The sequence below is a fragment of the Bombyx mori genome, chromosome 3, assembly GCF_030269925.1.
Source record: "Bombyx mori chromosome 3, ASM3026992v2".
NCBI classification, from domain to species: Eukaryota; Metazoa; Arthropoda; class Insecta; order Lepidoptera; family Bombycidae; genus Bombyx; species Bombyx mori.
This window is the reverse complement of record NC_085109.1, coordinates 3989935-4010080: the sequence shown is the minus strand read 5'-3', so window position 1 is coordinate 4010080 and position 20146 is coordinate 3989935. Positions and strand designations below refer to the sequence as shown.

At 35.6% G+C, this 20146-nt stretch overlaps 3 protein-coding genes across 10 annotated transcripts; 1 reads left to right on the top strand and 2 right to left on the bottom strand.

Annotated features, from left to right (window-relative positions):
• Window positions 1-1320: 1320 nt before the first annotated feature.
• Window positions 1321-3681, bottom strand: LOC692786 (glyceraldehyde-3-phosphate dehydrogenase). 2 transcript variants are annotated; one of them, XM_012690444.3, is made up of 2 exons: window positions 3322-3681; window positions 1321-2559 (listed from the first exon to the last, which is right to left on the bottom strand). In XM_012690444.3, the coding sequence occupies exon 2, from the start codon at window positions 2552-2554 to the stop codon at window positions 1556-1558; it is 999 nt and encodes a 332-aa protein (XP_012545898.1). In that variant the 5' UTR covers window positions 2555-2559; window positions 3322-3681; the 3' UTR covers window positions 1321-1555.
• On the top strand, window positions 3564-13488 carry LOC101742449 (glyceraldehyde-3-phosphate dehydrogenase). 7 transcript variants are annotated; one of them, XM_062675129.1, is made up of 8 exons: window positions 4094-4286; window positions 5241-5367; window positions 5732-5847; window positions 5938-6040; window positions 7434-7594; window positions 7990-8150; window positions 8870-8951; window positions 13274-13488. In XM_062675129.1, the coding sequence occupies exons 1-8, from the start codon at window positions 4167-4169 to the stop codon at window positions 13295-13297; spliced, it is 894 nt and encodes a 297-aa protein (XP_062531113.1). In that variant the 5' UTR covers window positions 4094-4166; the 3' UTR covers window positions 13298-13488. The 7 variants fall into 7 exon arrangements, with proteins under 7 accessions (XP_021203745.2, XP_062531110.1, XP_062531113.1 ...); XM_038019205.2 differs by lacking the exon at window positions 13274-13488 and adding an exon at window positions 9243-10748; XM_021348070.3 differs by lacking the exons at window positions 4094-4286; window positions 13274-13488 and adding an exon at window positions 3564-3685 and having other exon boundaries at window positions 8870-10748.
• On the bottom strand, window positions 11168-18664 carry LOC101740056 (PI-PLC X domain-containing protein 3). Its single transcript, XM_004926258.4, has 7 exons — window positions 18322-18664; window positions 18132-18242; window positions 17229-17391; window positions 16061-16190; window positions 15647-15805; window positions 14415-14611; window positions 11168-13449 (listed from the first exon to the last, which is right to left on the bottom strand). The coding sequence occupies exons 2-7, from the start codon at window positions 18232-18234 to the stop codon at window positions 13209-13211; spliced, it is 993 nt and encodes a 330-aa protein (XP_004926315.1). The 5' UTR covers window positions 18235-18242; window positions 18322-18664; the 3' UTR covers window positions 11168-13208.
• Window positions 18665-20146: the final 1482 nt, after the last annotated feature.

Genomic DNA, 20146 nt, shown 5'->3' with positions numbered 1-20146 from the left:
GCCGGCTTTGATAATAGTCGACTCACATATAGGTACAGCAAGAGAGTTCATGTCCGAACCCATATAATATTCAAGTTATTGTTGAATGCATCTTGCTTTGGCTGGTTCAGACTCGTAGTGTATGACATCAGCTTTCGCAGTAAAAGGTTTTTTGAGATATTCTAAAGAATCCAACCGAATATTCTGTTCAAAATATAATAAAGTTGCGGATTTAAAAATTATACATTGAACCATATTTTCATTATAATCTCTATTTTCACAAGCGTTGATGTTTTAATGAGAAATAATATGTACCTACTTATACAAGGTTCAAACACATAATATGTAGTTGTAAACAAATCGTTACATATTTTTCATTTTCAGTAATATAAATACCGAGAATTCATTCCATTAATCATGTTAGGAGGAAAGTTTGTACACCTATCCTAAAAAATATGTTAGTTCTGAAAATAGCCTAATGTCCAGTGTAGAAGACAATCTTCTTCCCAAATTCGAAACTCAACATTGTTGGTCTTTCTTTTTTATTTAAAATAAAATATAATCGTTGTAGGCAAAGAAGCTTACGGTCAGTGTTAAATGCTTAGCGAATCCCACATCGTAACTAAATATTGTTTAATGGCCTGCCAGAAGCAAGAATTGAAAAAGAAGGAAACTGCGTACATTCTAACAAATTTTCAGATTTCTACCTATAAATACTTTTAATTAACCAAAATTGATTTCCTTCTTTTAGTAGGTAGGTACTCGTCTCTATAATCTTATTTATGTTAATAAGCAACGCTACAATTTAAACGGATAATTTTTGTCTCTGGCTAGTTCTTCATTCCACTAACACAAGTGGTATGCTTTCACCAGTTTAAAAACTTAGTTTTCTGTTAGATACTAGTGGTAAAGCATGCTTCTGTGAAGTTGGAAGTGGATAACACTACCCTACCTTCCTTATATAAAGCAATACAAAATATAATTAGAAGTAATTCCTTTGTCATGAGTCGTTCGTAAAAATCTTAGTTAATTCTTTAAGATGAGTTAATCACTAGATACGAATATACAGGCGTATATCGGTAGGCAGCGGCTTGGCTCTGCCCCTGGCATTGCTGAAGTCCATGGGCAACGGTAACCACTCAACATCAGGTGGGCCGTATGCTCGTCTGCCTACAAGGGCAATAAAAACATATATATATACCACTCGCCGTAACTAATAAGTGAGTCACGTTTAAAAAAATTAATGTTTCACATTCCTGATTTCCATTTTTTCAAATATCTTCCAAAAGAATCATCGCTCATGAGTACATGATATTTAGGATTGTGTAATAAAAAACAATCTTGATTGAATATTTTATTTGCAACTGCATAAGTTATTTTTGTGATTTCGTCAAATACTTGAATATAGCAAACCATTTCTATAAGTATTTTCTAAATAACAAGCAGTGTACTACTATTCAAAGTAGTAAAATAATTTACAAAAAATAATAATAATCTTAACTTATATTTAAGCCGATAGATAATCTCGACGTACATGTTGAAAAATATCCTTACATTCATACATTTGATCAAGAGTTTAATCTTTAGATTGAATGTACTTGATGAGATCAATGACTCTGCTGGAATAACCATATTCATTGTCGTACCAACTGATCAGCTTCACAAAGTTGTCATTCAAAGAAATTCCAGCGGCAGCATCAAAGATTGAAGAGTGTGAATCACCAATGAAGTCTGAGGACACAACTTGATCTTCAGTATACCCGAGAATGCCCTTCAAAGGACCTTCAGCTGCCTCCTTGACCTTTTGCTTGATGGCTTCATAGCTTGCAGGTTTTCCAAGACGAACAGTTAGATCAACAACAGATACATTAGCAACAGGGACGCGGAATGCCATTCCAGTCAGCTTGCCATTAAGAGCAGGGATAACCTTACCCACAGCTTTGGCAGCACCAGTAGAGGCAGGAATGATGTTTTGTTGAGCACCACGGCCATCACGCCATAATTTTCCAGAAGGTCCATCAACAGTTTTCTGTGTAGCAGTTGTGGCATGAACAGTAGTCATCAAGCCCTCAACAATTTCAAAGTTATCATGAATAACCTTTGCAAGTGGGGCAAGACAGTTTGTGGTGCAAGAAGCATTTGAGATGACCTTAAAAGAGGGGTCATAAGCTTCTAGGTTAACACCCACAACAAACATGGGGGCATCAGCACTGGGAGCTGATATAATAACTTTTTTAGCACCTCCCTCCAAGTGAGCAGATGCTTTATCTGTAGTGGTAAAGACACCAGTAGACTCTACAACATATTCAGCCCCAGCTTTTCCCCATGGAATGGCCTTAGGGTCCCTTTCTGAGAAAACGGCAATTTTGTTACCGTTAACAACAAGGAATCCATCCTGAACCTCAACACTGCCCTTAAAACGGCCATGGGTGGAATCATACTTGAAAAGATAAACCATATAGTCAAGACCGATGAAAGGGTCATTTATAGCGACCACTTGAGCTCCCTTTTCAATAGAAGCACGGAGCACCAAACGGCCAATGCGGCCAAATCCATTGATTCCAATTTTTGACATGTTATCTGCAATGAAAATAAAGACAAATTAAAACTAGATTTAGTTAGAATCAATTTACTTTTCTTTATATATAATTGTAGTATTTTTAAAACATTTTATGAAATTTTTTGTTACTTATAAATTAAAAAAGTAATACATAGGTTAGTTAGTACCTACTACAGTTTCAGATTCTAAATTAATCTGTAAATTTTAAATCTGTAGGAAAATTGTACATGAAACAGAAAAAAGATATTTAAAAAAAAATAGAGGACCAAAAATGTGTTGTGATAATTATAAATGATACATTTAGTATATTACAGTAATTTATTAAAATAGTTTACTATATTTGTTTATTTTTCAGCGAAATTGTTAAGTTTCATGGGATATTATTTTCTTATATAATAAACTTTATTCCTATAATACGCGATAGATGAATTTTTTGTTACTAAATCTCATATGATATAGCTTTTTTGAAGAAATACCCAATTTATTGATGAGCGTACCGGCGCGTGGAGGTCACGTAGAGGTCACACAAAAATTTAACAAATACCTTAATCACAAGATTCTGTAGTTACTATTTAAGCATGTAGATTTTATTGGGATCAATAACTTTTATGACTTATGCTTTTTTTCAGTTAAAGTTTTTTAATACGAAAATGGATCGTGAAATTGTTACGTGGTCGCAGCGACCTGGTATCAAAGTAAAACAGATAATAAAGTAGTTACTAGTTATAATGCATAAAAAATTTTGAAAATTAACCTTGACAAACATGATAAAATAAACTTACCGGCAAGTTATAGAAAATTTGTTGAATAACTGACCACCACCACGTACGCTCAGTACAAGATGGAGTTTTAAAATGTCAGATGAAGGACAAATTCCGACAAATTCACAAAATCTGTCAAGTTGGAATTTTCATAGAGAAGGGCCAGACGCAACCATAAAATCGCTTTGGTTTTGGTATAGATAATACAAATATACACTATTTACGAAAAGTTTAGTACTATATAGTATTTACATAAACTTGTTTTGAGTACACCAAAACATGAAAACAAGGTGTCAATTTGAATTTACATGCCGATGGAGATATAATAAGCACAATTTACCTGCAGTCAAACTGCGTAAGCAGTTTTGCAGGGCATGTATTGAATGTAAGTGTAACTTTTTATGAATAAATATATTACATACATACATACAAATTTTAAAAGAGGGTAAACCTACGTCATTTATATATCGAGTTAAAAGAAAAAACACAATATTTCGAATATTGGACGGCATAGATTCATAATAATTTTGATGTAATACCAGATTTTGTGGATTACGATGAAATTCATATGAAACTAATTGGAAATTATTTAAGTAGATCCTTTTCAGTGAAAATAATTTTCCAATTCATTTCATTAACATCTTAGTTCTGAGGTACCTAACCAATATAAAAAAATATAACTGAATTGAGAATTTCATTCATTCTTTAATGTGGTAGTTGCACGGGTATGTACCTACTATTATAATATTTAGTAAATTTAAGTCAAATAGTTTTTATTGTATGCCATAGATTATACAAACGCTAAGACACGACATGTAAGCCCGATGTAAACAAGATGAACTTAATCTTACCCTAATAGAATACCTATGTATATATTTCGGATCATTTTTACTAAATTTGTCATGGTAACCAAATTAGGTATAAATGGATTCGGCCGAATTGGCAGAATTATTTTTAGAACATGTCTCCTACACAACGAGCTAGAGGTTTGTACAATTAACATAGTTAGATTCTTACTGACGGAATGGAAGTTATGAACTGCATTCTAAATGAAGGAAACTGGTAATATGTTAGAAATCAGCCTTTATGGGTAAAATTGTAAAATATAGTGAAAACTGACTATAAAATGGTAGGTTCTGAATAAGCATTCCAATTGGATTATCGTGGCCGTATATAACTATATCTCGATTCAGATGACAGGGACAATGGAACGCCCGATTAAGTTTCAGAGCTTTTTGGCACTCAAAGCACCGGTCACCGATATCGGCGAACTCGTCTATGCGACGAAAAGCTCAACGTGCAACCTAACCCATAGAAAAACAGAGCCCATTGAGTATCTCGGCGGATCAGTGGGTCACAGTTCCGATCTGGTGATAGATTTAGCGAAGCACTGTTTTTGCTAGGACTAGTATTAGCAATTTCTCTCAGACTGAGCCATATAAGCTCGCCTACAGAACCGGCAAAGCTCGAATATCCCCTTGATACTACAATCTACAATACCTTGCGAGCCTTATAAAGGTCAATGCTAGCTAATATCCGGTTTTCAGTTCATAAATTTTAATAAAATTAAATCCTAAATTCGTTTATCTGTTATTTTATTTATTACTAGCTGACCCGGCAGACTTCGTAGTGCCTCAATCTATAAATAAATACCTAAGCTTTTGTATAAAATAAACTTAAAACAAACAAAAGGAATCCATCCGACGGGGGACACATCAAAGGGAAAACAAAATTGTTATTTTTATTTAATTCCGAGAATTTTCATATTTATCTACGTTTTAAACCTTCTCTGGACTTTGACAAATAATTCAAGACCAAAATTAGCCAAATCGGTCAAGCCGTTTTCATGTTATGTCGTGACAACGGAAAACGGGTTTCATTTTTATATATATAGATTGGATATATAACTAGAAATGTTGATTTATTAATTCCTCTTCAAGGTAGCAGCTATAAACGACCCAGCAATCGATGCAGAATACATTTGCTACTTGATAAAATTCGACTCCACACATGGAAAGTTTTCGGGAACGGTCACGCGAAATGATGATAACGAAATAATTGTGGACGGTTCGTTAATAGTTTCGTCATTTTATTAAATAAATACGATTTTATATACTGAAGTTGTTTACTAGTTTCTTTTTATCGCGGTATTTATCGCACTCCATAAGTACGATGACCTTTTGGGTGTGTCCGCAGATCTAAATGTTACATAAATCTCGGTATCTATCAAATACATTCAGAAACAACACTTGAATTCGTACCACGTGTAACTGATAATGCTATGCTAAGTTGGCTTGTATGAGAAATTTGAAATTATTACATTAACCACCTTGAGACATGAAGTGGCCTCATCTACTTGTGTCAAGATTTAATGTAATGCGATTCAACATCTTATTTGGATTTATCTGCAGAATAAATGCATTTCTTCCAGGTCGTCCCATAAAAATATTCCGCGAGAAACTGCCGTCCAGTATACCATGGCAATCTGCTGGCGTTCAATATGTTATCGAATCTTCTGGAATGTTTACTTCACTGGAAAAGGCTTCGGTTAGACACTTCAAAAATAAACGTTACAAAAAAGTAACCACAAGCGTTACTAGGCTGTCGTTTTGTTTTAACATAAGTTCTATCCACCAGGGTCATCTCCGAAGCGTTAGAGTCAAACGTGTGATTGTAACTGCACCAAGCGTCGACGTACCAATGTTGATTTTGGGCGTCAATGATGGTGAAATATGTTCAGGTGACTGCTTTACTATGAATTGTAGGGTCGTTGGCTTAATAGTTGCGACGTTTGCTGTATTCGCAACGATAGGTATGTGACTATGTCGAAGGACAAAAATGTAGTTATATATATATATATATATATTTATTGCTTATTTTGGTGGACGAGATCACGGCCCACTTGGTGTTAAGTGGTTACCGGAGTCTATAGACATCTTCAACATAAATGCCGCCACCTACCTTCAGTTATAATTTCTAAGGTCTCAGTGTAGTTACAACGGCTGTCCCACTCTTCAAACTGAAACGCATTACTGCTTCACGGCATAAATAGGCAGGGTGGTAGTACGTACCACCAGTATATATTTATTATTTAAACCAAGACTTGCCCAACACGCTTCCACGGACATCTTACACAATGAAGTCGTCGATACTTCGTGGAATAAAATGAATCTTGCGATATTGGCGAATATGCTTGATTACTTGTGTAGCAATGTATTGTTAGGCCACATGGTCCGGTACCGCCGAACTGATTATTTTTGCTGAGAGCTCCTCACGTTCGGTTGAAAACACTTCAACAACATGTCTCATGTTTCGCAGCAGTATCGATATAGCAATGTTTATGGGCTTTTGTAATCGCTCACCAGGTGTGCCATGAACTTCTCTGCAGTATCTCTCCCTCTAGTAAAAAAAAGAAGGCAAACAAACTGCTATCAAGTCTGGACACTTGATTTACAAATATCTAATTATGGCTGGGGGAGGCCTATGTTCATTAGTGGACGTCCGTAGGTTGATGATGGCGATAATGAAATATCGCTGGTACCGATCGTGATAACACAGCTTGCAGCCTCGTAAGCTCAGTCTGATTCGAGTTCAGTTCTAATTAATCGGTAACAAGATTAACGGCCGTCTGGTGTAGTGGTAAGTGACATGGTCACTACACAAGTGGGTCGCGGGTTCGAATCCCGCCAAGGGAGGATATTTGTATGATAAATATAAATGTCCTTTCCAGGGTTATAAATGTATATTAAATATATGTATGTGTATAATAAAAATCTTACATTTATTTCCGTTATCTGGTACCTGTAACACAAGTTCTTTACGAACTTATCACGGGACCAGTTAACGTGGCGTGATTGTTAATAAATATTTATTTATTCATTTATTAATGCAATTCCGCTTCGCCTGTTTTATAGTATTCGGTATTCGCAGAGTTATACCTAGACATAATTAAAAGTAATTATTCGTATATTTTACATTTTTCGTTCCAACGAACACCGTACGTGAATTTAATGATAATTATTATTGTAAGCCCGAACTTGAGCCGTAAAAGTAGTTTGAATCATACTAATTTCTATGTTATTTTATAAAATATAACAATAAATAGTGAACTCCTTTTCACACATTTCTTCCAGACATGAAAGTTTTGTCGTGTGCATCAAGCACTTTATATTGTTTGGCACCGGTCATAAAGATATTGGAAGATAACTATGGAGTATCCGAAGGTTTCGTAACAAGTATACATGCAATGACGCCATCATTGAAACCCCTAGATGGACTGTGCTTAAGAGGGAAGGTTAATGAAAATCATATAAGTTCCACGTTTAGCAGTCCCAAGCTAGAACTACAACATTAGTCAAAAACAAACACACGCAGCCCGAAAACGCCGATCTTCAACAAAAGGCCGACTTCGGCCGAAAAACGGGTCGGATGCTGCAATCTATTTTCGCCCAAATCTATTTCAGTAGTAAATTTTCACTACATTATTTTCATTTAATGCCTCTGATAGCCAATTTCTATCCTATTCCTTTTTAAGGGTATTGAACGTACAGGAACAGTCAAGTACATCTACCTATTCATAGTTGGTCTCCGTCGGTCATGAATAACGGTAATGCCAGAGGCATATCTGATGCACTATCGAACGCAATATTGTTTGATTTTAAAAGTATTTTCCTAACTTATCTCTTGCAGCACTGGCGCGATCATCGGAGTATACATCAGAACATCATACCGGCCGCCACAGGAGCATGTAAAGCCCTTGGCAAAATTATGCCACAAGTTAAAGACAAACTGACCGGTTTAGCTTTTCGAGTACCGATTGTCAACGTTTCCGTTTTGGATATTTCTATCCGGTTGGTTTTGTTTTATTGCTCTACACGGGCAGACGAGATCTGGACCCAGTCAGTGTTACGGTTTCCGAAGCCTATAGACATCGAGGTATCAATTGTATTGTATACTAGCAACCCGCCCTCGCTTCGCTTCGGAAACATGACACCAAAAAAAAAAAATAAAAAAAAATAAAAAAAAGTAGCCTATGTTCATCAGGGACAATGTCGGCTTCTAATGGAAAAAGAATTTTTCAAATCGGTCCAGTAGTTTCGGAGCCTATTCGAAACAAACAAACAAACAAATCTTGCCTCTTTATAATATTAGTATAGAAAGGCTGTCCCACCGTCCAAACAAGGACATCCGGCTTCAAGGCAAAAGCAGGCACGGTGGTGGTATTTTAGATTAATTGCTAAAGGCTGACAAATTAACTGCAGATCTGTAGGCCGCAGCTTGGCTCTGCCCCTAGCGTTGCTAAAGTCCATGGGCGACGGTAACCACTCAGCATCAGGTGGCCCGTATGCTCGTCTGCCTACAAGAACGATAAAAATTTTTATAATAATTGCGTAGCGTCGTAGGTAAACAGTCTCTGTCAACAGATAAGAACGGTTATCTCGTGTTAATTAGTGGAAGGCCCTTTCAAGTCAATAGTACACAACAGGGGTTTCGATTCAAAAAGTTCCGATTTTATCTGCAAAATAGTGCAAATGAAATACCTAGTCTAAAATATTTTAACAATTTCTAGTCTATGTAAGGAAACGACTTGGCAAGATATTTTAAAGAAGATAGAAGAGGCCGGTCGTAGCAAGATGGAGAACATTATAAAGGTAACAAGGGATGATAACGTTTCTTCGGATTTCGCTGGTGACGAGCACTCGTGCATCGTGGACGGGAATTCTAGCTTACAGCTAAAGCCGGATTTCTACAAAATCGTGTGTTGGTACGAAAATGAATATTCCTACGCGTGCCGTGTCGTAGACACTGTATTGTTTATTGAAAATCAGTTAAAGTTCGTTTTGGTATCCGAGTTCAGAGATCAAGTTAAATCTAAAAATAGTTCTGTTGATAAAATACACAATATAAAAGCCGCAGTGGAAAACTATTGCGATGTTCCACAGAATTCCAAAGTATTCCGTAACACAAACACTAATGAAAGCAAGCAGAATACTCACAACGCAGATGTAATGAAACCTTTGGGGAGACCAGACTTATACACAGCGTCGGATAATGATTGTAAGGTAAAATACTCAAAAGATACCTTTAAAATTTGGAAAGAAAACGATCTAACCACAAAAACAGGCGTGCGCAATTACAGCGGATCATTTTTCCATAGTTGTATCTCGTTTGCAAATCCAACTAATACAATTAAGGCCCAGGAACGCTTAGAAAAAGTTAAACGTGAATTTTCTAAAATGGTCAACATCACTGAAGATTTGCTGAAGAAATCTTGCAGTTATAAATTGAATTTACTACCGGATCCGATTCCAGAGAATAGCTTAACGACTGAAAGAAAGAAATCGAATACAATAGTTAAGATTTCAAACAACGATACTAAGCATTTAGATGAAAAAACTAAAACAGATTCAGCATCTAGCGATAACCCACAAGATAATGTTCGTATGCATGCGAACAGTTATGAGAAAGACGAATCTAGCAGTAGCAGTATTGAAATTGGAAACATCGATTTTGAAACGGAAAAAATCATTTTACTTCGTGATTGTCGTGAACATATGAATATAAACAATACAAACAAAAGTGGCATCCGAACAATAAAGCAAGAAGATAACTGTAGAACACATTTAATTAATGATAATTTTATAAACGAAGAAAATACGAAAGAAGATTTCGATTTAAAGCTAAATCCTGAAACTGAAAAACTAACCGATGAAATTCTTTTAAGACCTAATAGTTCAAATAAAGAAGAGCAGATAAATTTAAAACTTAAAGACAATGAAACGAGTATTGAAATTAACAGTAGCAGCATTGATATGTCTGGCGTAACAAAAACAGATATTTTGAAAGAGGAAAATTACCAAAGTATTTCTGACAAATTAACTTTGGATATCCACAAGAATCAAACAAATTTAATTAATTCATTGCAATTTGGTGACAGCGAAACGAATCGAGACAATGCTATTGTAAGCTCGAAGAACTTAATGAACTGTTTAAACAAACTAACACCGGAACCAGTTATTGTCATAGCTAATAAAAAATCCACATGCTCTGAAATTACCATTGCCACATCCGCGTACGGCGAATTTAATAGAAATAAAATAGACTTATTTGAAAAACTCGATAGCGAATGCGGTACAGGATCGGAATGCTCTTTCGAAATACGTGGTCGGACATCTCAAGTGATCCACATTACCGATTTGACGAATTCACTCGAAGATCTATCTCGCTTGGACAAAATTTGCAAGATTATCGAAATATCAGATGAACTATCCGATAAACTGTTTTCAGCATTGGACAGTGGAGATGTCGAAACTCTAAAACGAAAGAAGTGGTCGTTCAAAGATTTGTGTGATAAAATTCAACTAGATGAATTTTGTACTAATGTATTCGGAAAATCAATTATGTAATATATTTTTAATTAAATAAATGAACAATCCAAATTCCCATAAGTTCACAGTAGGTATAATGATTGATATCTTTAATAGTATGGGCTGTTTTATCGTTTCATATTATTATAATAGATATTATATAAAGGTATATGTAGACATATTGTTTAAATAATCGACGACACATTTTCACTTCAGTGGGCGACACCGCAAATATAGCACAAAGCAGATTTGTCGAAATCTTAACAGTCTTAAATTAAGGGTGAATTTAGCGTAACATGTGCTAATTTCAGCATGAGCATGTCAAAGCTGTACCAAGTAAAATCTCTATCGCTTCAATAATCCACGTCCGAGCCTCGGCTGAGACAAAACTCAACCGAAGTACGCAGAGGAAGAGCATCGCGTATCGCCAGTAACAAAAATTAAAATCATAAATATTATTCACAACAACAATATGGGTTTAAGGCGTAAATAAAAAAACATTTCACAATTATAAAGTTTACAGATCTTTACATTTTAAAGAACAACATTTATTGGTATTCCATATTTTTAAAGGTGAATTTAATTTATTTATTTATTTGAATTTTATTAATTTTATTTGTATTTTCAGGTACAGTAACAATCTTAATGAATTTTATTGTATTCATCTATTTAAAAAAGTGAAAAAGACAAATCGACTCATTATCCTCGTAGTAAAATATCAGTATTACTTAAAATTAGAGAAAAAGTACACTTGAAAATATCACATTTTTATAGGATATATAAAAGGCCGCTTATTCTAAGTCATTATTTAAAAAAACATACAGTACACAGTTTTTATAAAATCATATAAAAAAGGATATACAAATTTATACATAAAGTATATTAAGTATGTTGATATGTTATAAAAATATAAACTTATTTATTTCAGATCTTGTCAGATTCAGTTTTTAACTATTACTTCTATAAAACATTAAGTATTTTATTATGGGTACACCACAAATTTTTATTAGTAAATATACCATTTGTAAACACATTATGATCACATAAAATATAATATGACCTGAATCATTCATTAAAACTAATTAACCAATGCCAATACATATATTTTAAAATTAGAACAAGAAACCGTTGTTTTGTGTACTAGTCACATTATAAAATATAATCTCATTGCTATTTCCCGCATGAAGTTGTGCATAGTATTACTGAATAGTTATTTTATTTTATTCATTTTGCATAAACTAAACTATGCTTTTGTGTTCGCTATTATCGATAAGGCCACAATATATTGCACTTTTTTATTTTTTTATTAATTAAACTAGGACACGCATCGCTGTTAATATCGTTAAATAAATTTTCGTACTTCGATCGTACTATGAAAAAGATCCACTGAGTTTCTCGCCGGATCTTCTCAGTGGGTCGCGTTTCCGATCCGGTGGTAGATCCTGCGAAGCACGGCTCTTGCTAGGGCTAATGTTAGCAAATACTATAGGTTGAGTCCGTGAGTTCACAATACCAAACAGCGTGTGGCTGAAATAGTCTCTCGGAGCTAGCGGTGATTAGGTAGGGAAAAAAAAAATCCCTAATTAAAAATATGATTATACTATTTCAAGATTGACCACTGTGTTGTAAAATATGAATAAATACAATATTTAAAATACGAATATTCTAGTCTGTTTCAATATCTATTATTTGTATTATTATTATATAAAGGGTTTAAATGGATGCTTTCACGTAACTGGAATTCACCAAATGATTAATTCTATTTATTATCAATTTTTAGTTTGTTTGCAAGCAGTGCTTTAGTGTTGGGACTTTACAATTTTCTGAAGTTCAGATGTGATTTTAACAGTTTTTAGATCGTCGCTTTCTCACGTTGTTTCAATACACTCGCTATGTAACAAATATGTAACAATCTATTCTACATCAAGGGGTGAAAGGCTATCGTTTAAGCGACATTACGCTTTATACACATTTATTTTTGTAATTAAAGGTCTGTTTTATTTGGCATTAGTATCAACAATTCAATGTTTTTAATTGAACTTCAATAAGTTTACCCCATTCAAATAGCTAAAGTAATATTTTTTTTGTTATATTTTAAAAAAAATTTAAACTTTATATGGATTTCCTGTACAGTTGCAAAAATGTCCCTTAAACCAAATAACGTTTTCACCCGTCGATATGTGTATATGTATGTGTTTGTAGTTAAAGGAATGATTTAAATAACATAGTCAAATCGACTAGTCCTAACCATCAACGGAAGTCAATATGTAATAATTTTTACGTTCGTCAGTAGGTACATAGTATAAAACAAAGCCGCATTCTCTGTCCCTATATCCCTATGTATGCTTAAATCTTTAAAACTACGCAACGGATTTTGATGCGGTTTTTTTTTAATAGATAGAGTGATTGAAGAGGAAGGTTTATATGTATAATAACATTCATTAAATAGTGGAGAAATCAATAACAAATCAAATTACAGTTTCCGAAGCGAAACGAGGGCGGGTCGCTAGTCGTAAAATAAAATTGGGATTCAGTTTATTTCTATTCGTTGGTGTGATAAAGGACATCTGTGTTTCTCAACAACTTCATGTTCAACTGTATTATAGTTTTTGAGAATATCGAGTCATTGATGTCAACGAAGTCTGCGATGACTACGTTGACGGGCGCCCGCGAGAACGTCTCGTTGTCCGGTGCCGGGGGTCCGGGAGAGAAATCAGATAATTTTGGTAGCACATCGTTGATGACTGGCAATGCGCATTTATCGCGGAGACTTGATATCCATCTGTAACGTTTTGGGTAAATAAAGTTCTTAAATAGTAAATATAGTTCTCGATTTTTTATATACTCTAGCTGACCCGGCAGACTTTGTAGTGCCTCAATAGATAAATAAAATTGTATAAAATAAACTTAAAACAAACAAAAGAATCCAACCGACGGGGGACACATCAAATGGAAAACAAAATTATTATTTTTATGTAATTCCGAGCATTTTCATATTTATCTACCTTTTAAACCTTCTCTGGACTTCCACAAATAATTCAAGACCAAAATTAGCCAAATCGGTCCAGCCGTTCGCGAGTTTTAGCGAGACTAACGAACAGCAATTCATTTTTATATATATTTTACTGTGCGTGTGTTTGTCACTCACTGAACTCCTCCTAAGCGGCTGGACCAAATGATTTTTTTTGTATGCATTTGGGTGGCGCCCTGTATGGTTTAGATTCACAAATCAGCCCGTCAGATGGCGCTGCAGTCGATATATATGTTATTTATCTTCCCTAGAAATAATTTATATGGCAAAACAACGTTTGTCGGGTCAGCTAGTATATAAATAGTCTGGCAACACTAAAACGGTTTGAAATTTATAAATGGTCGCAGATAAGCTATATACTTTAACTCTCAGACACAGCCCACTGAGTTTCTCGCCGGATCTTCTCAGTGGGTCGCGTTTCCGATCCGGTGGTAGATTCTGCGAAGCACGGCTCTTGCTAGGGTTCGTGTTAGCAACGTCATCAGGTTTGAGCCCCGTGAGCTCACCTACAAAAGTGAGGGTTACGCTGATATAGCCTCTCAAGGCTCTCAGCTTAGGTAGGAAAAAAAAAAAAAATATATATACTTTATCGTGACATGTATACACGCACAATATGTAAGGGCGTAGCTGGAATAGCCGTTTAAGCTGCCAGCGAATAGGTAGGGAAAAAAACCACAGAGTAAAATAGATGCAGTAACGACAGACTCGTTATGTACCTGAGCACGATGAAGGCCGGGGTGGGCGTGAGCACGGCCTGGTGCACGAAGCCGGCGCTCGGGTGCCGACACAGCGCGCCCAGGAACGCGAGCAGCCCCGGCGCGCGGTCCTGGCGCGGCCACGGCGACGGCAACGTCTGCGGCGGCCAGAACTCGCCCGTCGCGTACACAGACTCGTGGCGGTACACCACAATCACCTACGAACGTGAGCTCTGTTTAAATCGTCGCGGCCTAAAGGAGAAAACGCCCGATGTACACGTACCTTTTTTTCCCACTGAGAAGATCCGACGAGAAACTCAGTAGGCTGTGTCTATGGGTTAATTCGCTCGTCGAGCCCTTCGTCGCAAGCGATGGATTCGACGAGGACGGTGACACGTACTTATTGTCAGTTCTTATACTGGCAAAGTTACCCCGCTCTCAATATAACATTGGCCCACAATTTTTTTGTCAATTTTGTGAGATTTGCACTCTATGCTCATGCAAAACCATTTAAGATTACAAAAAAAATTTCAATTGTAAACGTTTAAAACCCACGGAAAATCCATATATTTTTTATTAATATGCAGTAAAACTAAGACAATACATACAAAATTGTTCGCATTGCGGGACAAGGTGACCCAGATGGACAGTATAAGGTTTTGCCAAATTGGGGGCTGGGGTGGCATTTGTCAACAGCTGCCTGAGCGCGTCCGAAAGAGACCTAGCAACTCGAGGGCAGCTTCTTCGCGAATGCATCGACTACCCGACGAGAAACTCAGCGGGCTGTTATAGGTTTCGCATCGAGCTCTTCGACGAATTCAACGAGTACGGTTACGGTGGAACGTTTGCCTACATTTGCCGCTAGGGGCGCTGTTCCAACTGCATACAAATTTGAGTTAACTTTTACGCTATCGAGAACGTTAAAAAACTCGCACTAAGCACACTAGACTATGCCGGTGTTAGTGGATCGGGTAGATCTTTAAACAGGTGTCTAGGGGCTTCAAGTCATTCGGGAACCAAGTGTTCACGATTGACTTCTATGCCTTCATCGTGACATGTAATAAAACCAGTTAGTTGCAGCAAGACCTCAGATCAGCCTCAATTGTATTATATAGCAGCTGTCCCACTCAAGCCGGAATGCATGACTACTTTATGGTCGATATCGATAATATAGGCGTATCATAATATACGGGTTCACAACATATACTACCAGAAAAATGTATACTTATATTATATTATAATAAGACACTCACTTGCTGCTTTAGTCGTTGTAGAGCATTCAGAGTAACAGCTTTCAAATCAAGCTGCCGTGGTACCAATATGGGACCATACATATTGAGGAGGAGCCTCATCAGTCTCTGGTGGTCTTCAGGTTGGAAGCCATAGAAATGTTGGCAGTCAAGTATCACTACCTGAAATTTTTGTTGACAATATTTTATAGATGATGATAGCAAAGTGACCTTTTTACCTTTATATCACATTTACAAAATAAACATTTAGAGTTGTTTTCCAGCATTGTTTATTCGATTTAGTTGAAATTTTGTGCAGTTGTTAGTGAGGAGGTGTCGTCATGTTGGAATGGACAATGATGGATATAAAAACGGAGTACTGAATCCATTCGGCAATTTGAGAACTGTGATATAGTAAATTATACATTTAAATTTTACCTCTCCAGGATGTTCATCAACGAACTCTTTGACTTGCTTCAGTGCCTCTGTTATTTCAGCAGCGTAAACACCATGTGTGAAATAAAAATGGTCTTCACCAGATTTTGTAGCAATCCTGAGGTCTAAATATCTGAAAAAGCATAATAGAGAATTAACTGACTGATCACTTTGGTTATTAGTTTTGCTATATAGATCGGTGAGAATAAACATTGGGTAAAGTAACTATGGAATATATTAGTTTATTTCATTTCATTATTGATTTTTATGATGCCTTTTGTTAATAACAGTATAGTAGATAGTATGATGTATGTAATAATCTTATAAACAAATATTGCTGAAATTGCCCAAATCAACCACACTTCATTAATTACAAAGAGCTACAGCGTGTTGCAAAATGAAATAATGAATTAATCCTGTGTTGTGCAAGCTTTTACAAATGAGGTGCAATGAATAACAACTGTAAAGATTTCTGTGTCCATTACTATCCATTTTGTTCTCATGACATCTTTTGTCAATACATAGGTAACGTCAGCTGTATACTTCCTAAGATGCTTCTTAAGGGCTATTGAGATAACATTTATGTTACTAACACCTACACCTATACAACTATAACATTAATGCATTTGTTTTGGGATAATTGGGGCCTAAATGATAAGACACCCAGAATACTTGAGTCAATTGATGCTACTATACCAGTGTTTAAATCCTACAGGCAGATACCCATTGTTCTAGTTAAATACGTACTTAGCACAAATTAATGAATGATTTACACAATGATAGAATAATAATGTGTATTAAAAATGAAACCCACAAAAATTATAGTTTGTCTATTTACTAGTGTTACAAGCTTCATGAGGGCACATGGATAATTACATTAATTACTGCCACATCTTTTTACTATGCAGTAGCATTCTGGCTTAAAGAGTGGGACAAATAATATACTATACAATTGAGGTTTCAACCAATATATTGAGATAGTAAGTGATCTCATTCAGGTTATGATTTCTATGAGTTCTGGTAACCACATAACATCAGCTGGCCATTCACCTGTCTAAGCAATTATTAACAATAATTTAACTAGATTTTGCACTAAATAAAATGAAGTATAGTTCATATAAGTGCAAAAAGCCCGAGTACATAGAACTTAGTAATGTTAATTTTAATGTACCTAATGCCAATAAGTAGTTGTTGCTTGGTGTCAAGAGCTTGTGTTATTGTCCATCGTAAGATCGTACCTCGGAATAAGGGGTACAAGCGATGAAGAATAGGTTCAGCGTCAGGTGCTAGGCCACTAGATTTTGTGATGCCGTAGGTCATTGAGTCATGACTGCCTGTAAGTATTAGTTATGATTTTATGGTATGCTTATTAGCAACATTATGTTAACATGCAGTTTTCTGTAGATACTAGTCATTAGGGATCCTATTTTTCTTCTGTCCGCTATTCCTATGAATGTCGAATGTCAGTGTGACATGTCCTCTTTTCCGATGTAGGCCTACCATATGTCATCTGTGCATATCATAGAATCCAACCAAATATTTTTAAAATAGGGGGCCTCACTTTATTAAATATATTTTGTTTTAATTCTTATTCAATAGTTTGTATGAGGTAGTACATTTAGTAACATAATATTTTAACTTCATAGCTCAATAGGTAGATGGCAGCATTCATGTTGTGCTTTAGGGTCACCACTAAATAAGTGAAGATAAGGCTATAAATTTACTATCTAGTCATAAACACAAAAAAGAACAAAGACATCATAAGCCAAAAGGAATATCAACAAATCCTACAAAATGAATATCTTTAACAGATACTGACCAAAATCTCAAATCAAACCAGACTCCTTTAGTACTATTAAATTACATGACTACTGACTGACTCACTGTTGTTAGGGCCCCTAATCACTAGACAAAGTTAGCAATTACATATCAGCAGTCAATTTATGTTCTGTATATTTAGTTCAGTTTTGTAAACATTATATAAATACATAAATTAAATTGCAAATAAGGCTTTTTAAACTATATTTCTATTTCCTAAAAGTTAACACATAAATGGTTAAAATGACAAACTCACCAGGTATGGCTAAGTAGATTATTGGTATATCCTTCAGCTGTATTGGTAGATCACTCATCCATGATTCAAGACGAAAGTTTTGCGCCGCTCCATCCTCACTCATTGTTATAGCTACAATAACAAAGACCATTTAAATGTTTTGTAAATGAACAGAGATATCAAATAAATCTATCAATAACATTGTGCTTACCGCGTCGTCTTGAAGAGATCAATTATTAAAGGGCTTGCTACGAGAGCCAGAACGAGGTCAAAGAAACACAAAGTAGATGCCTGGAATGTCGTCATAAATCTAGTTTGTACCAAAGTTCATCGCCTTAAAGCTTTACAAGGCTGGGCTTTTATTACTATTGTGGGTCTATGATCTGTCATGTCACGATGTAATTCACATTTCATTGTTAAAGTAATCATGATCGTAATAAAATATTTCAAAAACTAAATAGGATTGTAAAATAACTTCTAATAAAAGTTTGTTTTGTTAGAAATGGAATAAAATATAAATATTCAAAAGTCAAAACGAAACTATGATAATTTTCAGTGTTACCTTCAGCTGTTGTAACGGCTGGGAATACGGACTTTTTAAATTAGTAGGCTAACAAACGAAAAGGAGCTCCTAAATTAAAACTGTCAATGTCTGCGTTTTGATTTTGCAATTTTTGGTGGAAGACAAAACGTTTTATTTCAGATTAGATGCATGACAACTATAGTGAATTTCCCGTGACATTGTAGTGGTGAGTGGTCAACGTACGCTTCAAGATTATTAAATTTAAATAAACGTTTCATAGTTAGCATTATTGAGAAATGCCTTAATAATAGAGCGGGGTCCTAAAACACAATCCAATGCAAAAATCAATCAAAGTGATGAATATAAAAAGTACTTTTCTCAACAAACTTTTATAAATTCACTTCTCAGAATTTTACTTCTTCGTTTCTTTTTTTTTTTTTTTTTCCCCTACCTATGCTGATAGCCTTGAGAGGCTATTTCAGCTTACCCTAGCTTGTGTAGGTGAGCTCGCGGGGCTCAAACCGGAGAATTGCTAACACCGCCCTAGCAAGAGCAGTGCTTCGCAGAATCTACCACCGGATCGGAAGCGCGACCCACTGAGAAGATCCGGCGAGAAACTCAGTGGGCTGTGTCTGTGGGTTAATTCGCTCGTCGAGCCCTTCGTCGCAAGCGACGGGTTCGGCGAGGACGGTGACCGGTGCTTGTATTGCCTAAAAGCACCGTTAGTGGATCAGGAGGATCCGTGATGACGTGCTTTGGGCGACGTCGACGGTTTACCAAACGGTCTACAGGATCGGGTATGTAGTTTCCGGCGGCCACGACAAGAGGGTTCTCATGTCGTGCCGCCTTCTCAAAGTGGCGCAGCGATGCCGACTGTAGATACTTACTGACGGGGTTCGTTTCTTAAGTATACTTTTGATATTTTTTTACATTGTGGTAAACGCTTCGGTTAACAACAGTAATACTAAATTAGATTTAATGTTATTTTAAAAGAATGGTCATTATTTTTTATTTAATATCATTTAAGCTTACCTATAAAAACAAGGATATCTTGAATTTTCATCTCACACAAACAAATAGGACTGACACAAAGAAACAGCTAGGTGGGTACTCTAGCAGATATTATATTATTAGTTCATATCCTTGGTGGATAATTAGATAATACACGTAACACACGCATCGAGCTGTTAAACTAAAGTGAATCTATTAAACATCTCAATGAGAATAATCTCACTACTAACAAATGCAAAAAGCAGTTTAGATTCTACTATGTTTAGTTTCTAAGCCGACGAACTGAATGGTGTGATTGTTTTGTTTTGACCAACGCACCGGCTAGATGTCCACCAGATAAGGTGAAAGGAATTAAAAAGCTTATAAGTAGATTAGTAGGCTTATTTGGAACTAGCCTTGAGTGTTTTTTGTGATTTATATTGTATTTTTTTTTATTTAGCTTTGTCATGTTTGAATTTATTAAAAATACTGTCTGTGTTGTCTCTCGATAAGTATCTACTTT